The 10663-nt window shown below is 32.9% G+C and overlaps 1 protein-coding gene across 1 annotated transcript; it reads left to right on the top strand.

Moving 5' to 3' along the window:
* The first annotated feature begins 670 nt into the window (after positions 1-670).
* On the top strand, positions 671-10205 carry LOC132546454 (type II phosphatidylinositol 4,5-bisphosphate 4-phosphatase-like). The gene is made up of 8 exons (XM_060210167.1): positions 671-761; positions 1570-1751; positions 2071-2177; positions 2270-2369; positions 3677-3729; positions 4302-4392; positions 4742-4796; positions 5359-10205. Exons 1-8 carry the CDS (start codon positions 671-673, stop codon positions 5448-5450), a joined length of 771 nt encoding a protein of 256 aa, XP_060066150.1. The 3' UTR covers positions 5451-10205.
* The last annotated feature ends 458 nt before the right edge of the window (positions 10206-10663 follow it).

Genomic DNA, 10663 nt, shown 5'->3' with positions numbered 1-10663 from the left:
ATTCTTATTTTACTGCAAAACACTTTACGTACATGTGTGGTGGTGATTTTTGACTGCTCAACGATGTAGATGCACTGGGTTTTTAATTACCTTTCTAAATTTTCACCAAAGCACTGTAATTAATTGCCAAAAAACTTAAATTTTCAATGTGGCTTTAACTGGCATTCTCATATCAATGTATAAATTCAGTAGTCAACGAAACAAAATGACCAACGATTTAGACGGTAGCATTCGGAATCGGACATATGACAAGCCTAAGTGGGAATGGGTCACTATTTATGGATATCCATAAATATTTAAAATATTCCTAAATAGTTTTTTTCCACTTTTGTTTGTCATACTAACAAAGGAGAAAATGAGCAAGAAATAATTGTGGATTGTTAAATTTTGCTATGTGTATTGATATCTAAGCAGTAAACAGTATGTCAAAAAATGAAAAAAAATGAGAAAAACGTTCTTGATAAAAGCATTTTTGAGAATAAATAATTTGATACTGACCACGTGTACCACTTACAATGACCACGTGTCCACTCACATTTGATCAACTAATTAGCCATATGAAAGTAAAACGTAAATGTACTGAAATAGTTAGGACTTGCGCAAACCAAGGCATTTTACGCTCATTATGATCACATGATCTATCACATGAGTTCAGATGTAAACCAGGAAGATGGCGGACGATAGCGAGAGACAACCTCTCCTTGTAAACAATCAAGAACCTCATGGATTAGGTAGTCCCCCAGCGTATACGGCAACAGCAGGTACTTTCTTTTTAGCCGTTGAATATCTTTCTCGTGTTCTTTTGAAAAATAAAATATGTCCACTTTAACGGATAATTTGATGTAAGTTGTATTTGTCGCAAATTTTTCATCATCGTTATCATTAGGACCTGGTCATACCTTCCGAATATGAAGTACAGTTACATAAAGCACTACACAATCCGCTGATTCTATATCATACACTAGTAAGTAATTATGTAGACTATACGTTAAAGATAACATCAAATTATAAGTAACCAGCGTAAATTACTAAATAATGTTAATCACTTGGTAAATTATATTTTGAATTTGTATTTTTTTGTCACAAGTAGGACGCTTAGGGACATTCGATTCGACTACAACTAATCTAGGGAACCGACTAGACTAGTAAAACTTAAACTAGCTTGTTACAAGGTAAATGAAAAAAACCCATTTAAAGTCAGTTATATAAAAACAGAAAACACTAACTATTTTCTACGGAAGGTAATCCAAAGGGTTCTGACTATCTATCCACGAGTTGATTTTTTCTTGGTCCAGGATGATAGAATTTCTCCCTATATAAAACTTGCATATGTGTCAAAGCCGTTAAATATTGTTAAGTAAGTATTTACACTCATTGTCCTTAACAACTTTACTTTCCAGCATATTTACAATGGCCACCACTAGACTTGTGCTTATAAATCTATCATCCCAGCCAATCTCACAACAATTTTCTTTTTGTCATGTTAACAGTAACAAAATGAATTATTGTTTAGATCAAACTCCATTGATTAGGCCTTAGCAGTGTTACTAATACTTATCATTGTTTCAGGTCCATCAGGAGGTAATGTGACTGTTCCACCTATAGGCCCAGATGAGTTACCTCCTCCTTACACCCCCACAGCACAAGGGGGGATTCCCATGGTGAATTGTAAGGTCTGTCAGGCACTCATCAACATAGAAGGAAAAACAAACCAGCATGTTGTTAAATGTACTGTGTGTAAGGAGGCAACAGTGAGTTATCTTTCCTAATACGTAATGTTCACCCCACATTAATGTTGTGTTGTTGTCATATAACGTAATGTACATTAAGGTTGTGTTGTCTTCATGTAATAAAATGTACATTGAAGTTGCTTTGTCATATATTATAATGTACATTAAGGTTGTGTTGTCTTCATATAATATAATGTACATTAACTTTATGTTGTCATAATATAGTATAATGCACATTAAAGTTGTGTTGTCATCATGTAATATAATGTATTGTTAACAAAAACTCCCTTTCATTATCCATCAATTAGAGTATCAATTTTGTTATTTGGTGTTGTTTTAGCCAATCAAGGCACCACCTCCTGGAAAGAAGTATGTGCGATGTCCTTGCAATTGTCTGCTGATCTGTCGAAGTACAGCCCAAAGAATCGCTTGCCCTAGACCAAACTGGTAATTTCAATTCCATAATTGTTCTTATTTGTTTGAATTTTCAATAGATATATGTTATAGAACTCTTCAGTACTGTTCTTTGTTCATTTCAGTCGAAGAATCATCACTCTTGGAAATATGATTTCTACAGTAACAGTGCGATCTCCAGGGACTCAGAGGATCCGTTGTAGCCACTGTGGTGATGTCTATTTGGTGAGTATCTTGTATCTGTTGCTGCGGAATTTCTGAAATAACTACTCATGTAATATCTTGATTCTTTAGACGCAGTTACTTTGAAATTAATGATGGCTTATATGATTCTATATGATCATATAAATAAAAACTTGACATCTTATAAAATCGAATGGGTTTACTTTATATGATAAAGTCAGACCTGTCTTTAAGGCCACTATATATATAGATCACATGTTTTGGTCTCCGTGGAATACATTTTATAGTATTAAGATTTGCACTGCCATCCACTATATGAAGCATACTAGAAAAATGACTTTCATAAAACTATAAAAGCTGAAAAATTCAGATGCTATTTGGTAAAATATTTTTGTTTGCTCAGTGATTCAAGCTACGTTTAGGGGAATCCCCCAAGTGTCACTTGTCTCTGGCAGTGCTGAAAAATATCATAAAAAAGCGCAACAAAATATATAAAAACATTTATAAAACAAATTCAACAATTTCGAAGTATATGAAGTAAAAGAAACAGTATTTGTTTATTTATCGCATAAAAAACAACAATGTGTTGTCACTTAAATCTGTTGTCTGTTGAAACATCAATCATGTCAGACTCGGAGTAAATAGGCTCTTAGCCAGCAAACGAATACAGCATGTTTGAGATCCCTCACCAGTGTATAATGGTCGAGGATGGATTTGGTGAAGATGAAATAAGATCAGATGGGGATATACTGTTGGGTAATTAAAAATCACCCTGGACTACTGACAGAAATTGTGTTTGATGGACGTAGCTTTCACTTCAGATTGTAGATGAAACACACACATATGCATCACTGTAGTGTCAGCCATGACATTGAGAATGATATTGACGATAGGGGTTTATTTTAACGTTTTTATGATATGTTAATCTTTAATTTTTTCCAATTTGAAAGATCAAAATATTCATTTAAAGCAATGCAAAACAGTACATAGTTAAACATTCTCTAACAAACTCTATTTCTTATAGCTGTGTGTTGTTTTTACAATCACCAAGTGACCTAGAGCTTATTCCTGCTGAAAGCTGTTCTTTCTGTACTGATTTTTCCCTCGATAAGAATAGTTTTGGTACAAAAAAAACATCATAAAAGTTAAGAGATAAGGCAAAAAATGAGATAAATAAGTCATGAAAATACAAATAATTACATGGATTGAAAGTCAGGTTTTAAACTTCCATGGTGCTGTGAAAGTTCTGCGGTTACATCTATATGGTATGAGTGGCCTTTATAGACAGGTTTGTCTGTATTTCACGACATGGTGAATGTATGTATTAACTTTTTATTTCTACTTTGTAGTTCAACACTTTGGGAAGTAACCTTCTAGCCAGATGTCCACATTGTAGGAGTGTGTAAGTATGGAAGAAAAACAAATCTATCATGTCCTAAACTTCCCAGTCTTTTGATAATTTTCATGATCCAGAAGCTCTGCTATCAGTGAAGTTCTCTAAGGAGCACTACCAAGTACTGACAGATTGATTAACCCCAGACAAAAGTAGATAATTCTCACCTGTGTTATTCCACATATTGCATCTAATGACCGGGGTGGTAGCCATATCATGAAAGTAAAAACAAAACACCACTTTTAACTTCCTGTTTAACAAAAATTGTGTATTGGAGGGGACGTACTGCTTTTAGCATATGGGTGAAACGGTTGTTGTATAAACATCTTGTTTTTAAAAAAATGTATTTAAACAATTCATTTTACAACAATTGCGAAATAGATTATCAGCTTATATTAAACATTCGTTGGCTCAGATGGAAATGCATGAGGGGTCTTACTATGTCACCCAGAGTAACGGGGTGAAATCCATGTAGTCAATACCTTTTCACATTATGATCTGGAAATTGAACCTCAATCATGTGGTGAAAGGCAAGTGCTACTCAACCACACCATTGTTATATCATATGTTTATCTCTTCAGGTCATCGGTGGGACCAGAATATGCCAGAAGAAGGGCAACCATTTGTTTTGTGTTGGGACTGATATTCTTGGGAGCTGGCATTGGGGTTACAGTAAGATATTTTCTATTTTATCCTTTGAAATGAACCTTTCATGACGGAATGGTTGAAATCTTAATCTGTATCGTAAGATCTATCAAGCAAGTTATCAAATTAGGGTAATCTTGACTTGAATGAGAGTACAAAGTACTACTGTTGCATGTAAGATGAAACCTTGTAAATAGAGAAAACTTTTCTAGTTGGGCAGATGACACACAAACTTTTCATGGGAATCGAACCCTGGCCATCAGGGTGAAAGATGTGCTACCAAACAAATCAAAGCGTATATATTAAGTTTGATATATTGTATAAGAAATTATTGCAATTGAATCTTTTTAAAGTTAATTTGATGATTAAATTACAGGTTGGTACATATGAGTTGGCAAGTGAAAGTGGTGGTATTTACACAGTGTGGATAGGTAAGTCATTTATTTCATTGTGTGTGTGCGTGTACCTGTAATCTAAGGGAAATAACTCACCTATGTTTACATGTATTATAAGGGAAAGAATTAATTTATGTTTACCTGTAATATATGGGAAAGGATTCACCTGTCTTTACTTGTGATAAATGGAAATGGATTCACCTGTATTTGTATGTAATTAAGGTAAGAAGGCATTTGTAAGCAAAGGTACAGCTCATATTACAGTGCAGCTTATATGTGGATCAAATAAAAAAAAATTGGTAAAAATCTGTTCTGCAGCTTATATATCGGTGCAGCTTATAACCTGGAAAATATGATACATACCTGCCATACGTCACATTTTTGACATGACTATCACACTATTTTACCTTCTCCTTAGTACCAAAAAATATGGCAGTTATGTCAGTAATTCACATATCTTATACATTGTTATACAATATTCATGTATTAGGGTTCACCATTACTACTTAGGTGTATTGATGATATGAATGTATAAGATAACACTGCTTACCTGGTTGGTGTTAGAAGTACTGTTGGAACTCTTTTATTTCTGTTTCAGGAGCTTTTCTGACAGGACTCATCTTCATAATACGAGGAATATACTTTGCCGCTATGAAGGTTAGCTACGTTGTGGAACCTGGTGCGGCATAAACACAAAAGATCGACATACTGGTGATTGCGGTTGAATTCTACAAGACACATTGATAACAGATATAGACTATTTTATCTGTTTTTGTCGGAAAATTTTTCAACCACTGGATCAATTTTCAACAAATTTTATGATAAGTGCTTTTTGTCAGGTTTTTTTTATATTTTTAAGACTTTTCTGTTCCTTTATGCTTCAAGCCTTATGATAAACAGGTTTTTTTGATGTGTGGAAAATTGAAAAAAATTTAATTGTTATTGACTTGGAACTATTCAAAGAAGACTTTCATGTCAGATGGTGTTTCATTTGAATTCTTGTAAGGTTTAAATACTAGGAGTAACAAATATGAAGGATTTCACAATTTCTGTATGAAAATGGTTTTCTGTAAACCAACTTCTTCCTGATGTCTGTATGAACCAAATTGTTAACAGGTGATCATCTTGTCTCTCTTCACACCTGAAATAGTTAAAGGATTAATCAAGACATGTACCGTGAAAGTGTCTTTACCTTATCTTGCAATAAACCCAGAGGGCCAACACATTGTCGTTAATTTCAGGGAGTGGGCTTATAACAGGACATTGAATTTACACTTGTTATCAGAACAATTGATGGGCATATTGCGGGATAAATATAGGTACATGTGTATTATGAAAAAATTTCTGTTGTAAACTTCTGAAGAACAGCATACGTTGTACTTTTATTTCCAGTTTGACCATTTACTTTTATTTTAATTGGTCAGAAATTTTTTTTAATTAGAAGTCAGCTTTTGGACAAAACTTTTTTAATGGGTTTACTCTCTATTCATTCAAGTAACGGCATCAACCCTGAAAGTATGCCTGGGTTAGATCTCAGAATTGGTTTACAAGTTTTACAGGATTTTGAATTCTTCACCCAACTATTGAAAAAGTTTGTCTAATTTGCACATGCAGGCATTGTTTGTTGTAAAACAATGATACCATTAACAATCGTTTGTATATTCCAGCATTTACTGGTATTAATCACAGGCTATGGATTGCTGAGCAATGTCATGTTTTAAATACAATTACTTGACCATTTACTCAATACTTTAAAAAATATATGATCATGAGCTTGAAACATTTAAGTATATTTGTCTGTAATATTGTTTTGTCAGCCTTATCTCCTCCAGGTAACAAGTTTTCTCTTCTCTTGATTAAATATTAAATGTCTGTGTATTTCATTTTTAGGTTTGATTTCTTTAATTTGTTCATATTTTGTTTTTGTACAATTTTACCCCTTCCCCTACCCCTATCTCCCAATGGAGCCAAAATGAGGCAAGTCCTATTATGAATAATGAAATAACACCAGTTGAGTTAATTCTGGAATGCAGATATGATTAACTCTATAATCACACTTGTACACTAGAGGTAGATGGTGTGTGATGACACAAGACAATTTTGGTAACCATATATTTACTCTAGATTTTTGTGATATCAGCTTTGTTCAATAAAATATGTTTTAAGATATCCTCAAAATGAAATGATTTTTATTGTCCTGTTAAAACTTAGTTTTTTTTGTCGGAAGCAGATTATTTTTGTATGGTTTGATGTAATGAACATTTTGCTACATTAGGAACCATATTTGTACATTTGTATATGTGTTAGCTGGAGTTCAGAATTATATTGATATATGGTTGTTTCTATGGAAATTGTTTTGTGTTTTATCAATTCTGTTAACCTAATTGTGATTGTTGATTTTAAACTGTACTGCAAATGGTCAATATTTAGATAAGTTAAGTTTTCTAAACCCATTTTGAATTTGTAGCAAAATCTATTTAAATCCTCTGTATTCATGTCATACTTTCCTGCCATACTTTTTTTTCTCTTTGAAAAATTCTCCAAAATATAGCGATAGGAATATTGTCTCTAATTATATGTTGAAAAAATGTTTGAGTTGTGAACATTTTTAAGTTACCTTGTGATATTGCATTTCAGAAATAAAAAGAAATTATTTTGTTGACTAAGGTAGATGGCAATGCTTTGTTAGATGAATTCAAATAGTAAACCAGAGATTATTGCCAATCTTGCAGTTATTAGAGCATAGAATTACACAACAGTGTGTGTAGAGTAACTCAGTACTATTCAAAGATGTTTTGTTAACTGTTGATTCTTTTAAAGAAATTGTGAAATATGTCTTCAATGTACATAAACTATGTGAACCAATATTTATAACTTTTGATAATATTATAACATTATAACATGTGATAAAGTTCTAGCTGTTTATCTTCTCTCCTCACATTCTCCAACACTTGATCAAGTCACTTTGAGTTTACAATGTTGCCACACTCCATGTATCTACCCGAAATATAAATATTGAAAATTGTGAAAGTAAGACAAGGTCTAATAAATTGATCTTTTGAATTATAAGTAATTGTATTAGTAAAAATACTCTATTATGCAGAGGAAAGGAATTCTATAAAAATCAAAATAACCAGCAGGAAGTTTATCCATTTAGTCTTTTCAACAGATATTTGATTTTTATGAATTTCAGGAAAAATATACAAATATGATGCTTCTGTGTTAAATGACAGTGAATAGATAATACATCAACATTAGACACTGAGATTATATGAAGTTTATTGTTAACTTTCTTGTATATATAAAATGTACTATTTTACCCTGTTATAAGCCTAGAGGTCAAACCTTTTACCCTTGATACAAAATGGTGGATGGCCTTATTGCTGGACAATAAAACATTTTTTAGTTTTTGCCTCTACTGAACAGCAATAGATTTAAGCAGGGTTATTACCAGCCATGGGCTTGTTTTTGATTTATGATATGTGAGATCACTTGCTTTATTGTTATATATGATTACACTTTGTGCTTACGTCAGTGTGAATTTATTCCATTATAGTGTGCGAGGTATTATATTTATTAAAAATTTTAGTGTAAAACTTCCTTAAAATGAAAATAATGATCAACATTTTTATATATGTGTGTAAAATATTAATTTTATTTGTTAAAATTTCTGAACAAAAAAGTGCTTTCATACAAAATATATGAAAGTTGGGGGGTTGTTATTGCAGAGGAGGATGTAGTAATGTGTTTTTTGACTTAGAGGAGCAATTGTTTCTCACCAACTGCACAGTCCATTGTCTTTTATTTTAAGGAAGATTTTCCATTTTGCTATATATACTGGATGAAAACTTTTTGTAGAAGGCTCATTATGGCTGTGATTGTACAGAACATGAAATATTCCATGTACTGAAATGTTTAAACAGGTAATTGTATTAACCATTTTACAGTGTTTGGTGACACTGCTGTAACCTACAAACTCCTCACAGGAACCATTTCTCCTGGTAATAACAAGGACACTGGACACACATCCTAAACTAACTCTACCTATACTGGTTGATATTGGTACTATTGGAATGAGTGCTATGCTTGTAAAGTTTTAACAGACATAGATTCTGAAACACTGCTTGATTACACAGGTGTTCCTCTGTGCCGCACCTTGTGTTATGTTCATAGTGCCATAAGGAATTTGATGTTATGTTAAAAATGCATGCTTTGGTTCTAACCACAAGGTCATTGTCACAACAAGAGGTCTTGTCATTGTATTGGTTGCTCTCTGGACATAGTGTAATAGAAGAGTATAGGACTGGATAGCAAAGTCTTATTCTTCTCTCTCTTGTCTTGATCTGGAGACAACAGTCACACACAAATAGGACAGATTTAGTAACTGTCACACAAGGATGAAATTTAGTTATCATCACACACATGGTTCAAATTTAGTCGCATATACACACCGGGGACAAATTTAGTTGCTGCCACACACCAGGGTCAAATTTAGTTACCATAACAAACATGGGTAAAATTTAGAAATCATTGCACACAGTCAAATAGTATCATACAGTCTCACACACAGGTCATTTAGTTATTGTTTCACTAATGGGTCAATTTTAGTTACCTTAACACTAATAAGTCAAATTTATATACTGTTACACATATGGGTCAAAATTTTGTAGTAACATTCACAAGTTTCACTACACAATGTGACTGTACTAAGCTTTTAACATATTAGAGTACAGTGTTTCTGTACAAAGTTTTACTTCACTAAACAGTAAATTTATACATTGTTCCTATGTGTAACAAATTTCTATAAATATACAAATATTTTTATCTTCCTATAGAAGAAACCTTATTGTGGTTTTGTGACCTGGATGGTCACATATAAACAATTTTATTAGTTTGATTTCCCAAAACAAAGTGCTTCTATAATGTTTTATTGTTATAGAATTGTTACATCAGCATAGATATTTTGTACATTGTAAATCCTGGATTAACTTGGTGTTATTTCTTATTTATTTACACGACTAGAGGTGTGGCAGTTTGTACTTCCTCAAATATAGACTTCTCCTCTTGGTTCCTGTCATTAACCTTACGAAAGGATGAATGTGTCTTTTAAAGCTTGATGTTCAGTATAAAGCTGCATGTAGAAAATGGTATTTTTTCTTACATTCTGCACTCGGTAATTCTTCAAAGATCAGTAATAGGTGTCCGCCATAACATAATTAGTCAGTTTACTTTAGTTGATATGTATATTATGATCAATTTTGAAGTACTCTCTGACTTCCTTAACTGTTGTGTTTATTATGCTGTTACCATGCTGCCATACCCCTTCACACATACTACACATCCCTACTCTTCGATGGATCACCAGAGATCATCCAGGAAAGAAATGGTTAATTGTATGATGAACACGATATGCATTTGTGTATAAATAAATCTATCTCCAACATTGCAACTATTTCTTTTCTTTTTAATAAGAGTAGTGAAAACAAAATTTTCATGAGGGAAGCCAGCACAGGTCCAAAATTGATAAAGAACCATTTGTGGACCAGACATCACTCATCAATGTTTTGTCTTGTTCCGACTATCTGTGAGAAGTAGCAATTACAAAATTTACTTTCAAGATGGTAGCCATCTTGAATGCAGGAAAAGTCCAGATTCAATTATGACCATCTGTGAATCCAATACAGCTCACTAATGTCCGGTCTTTTGATGACTTTCTGTTTTAAGTAGGAAGTACAAAATTGTGCCAATTAGAACTATGGAGACCTTGTTTAATTATCCATTTTGGACGAGTAGTAATAGTCATTGTTTGCAGATCAACGGATGAGGCATGACAAAAGGTCTTCAACTAGCACAGGTAATGGAGAAAGATATAGACAAGATTGAATCTGGTGCAAAACATGACT

This window comes from Ylistrum balloti, unplaced genomic scaffold (genome assembly GCF_031769215.1).
Source record: "Ylistrum balloti isolate Yb309-2 unplaced genomic scaffold, AGI_CSIRO_Ybal_v1 Utg369892, whole genome shotgun sequence".
Taxonomy (NCBI): Eukaryota; Metazoa; Mollusca; class Bivalvia; order Pectinida; family Pectinidae; genus Ylistrum; species Ylistrum balloti.
This window is presented reverse-complemented; position numbering and strand designations above follow the sequence as displayed.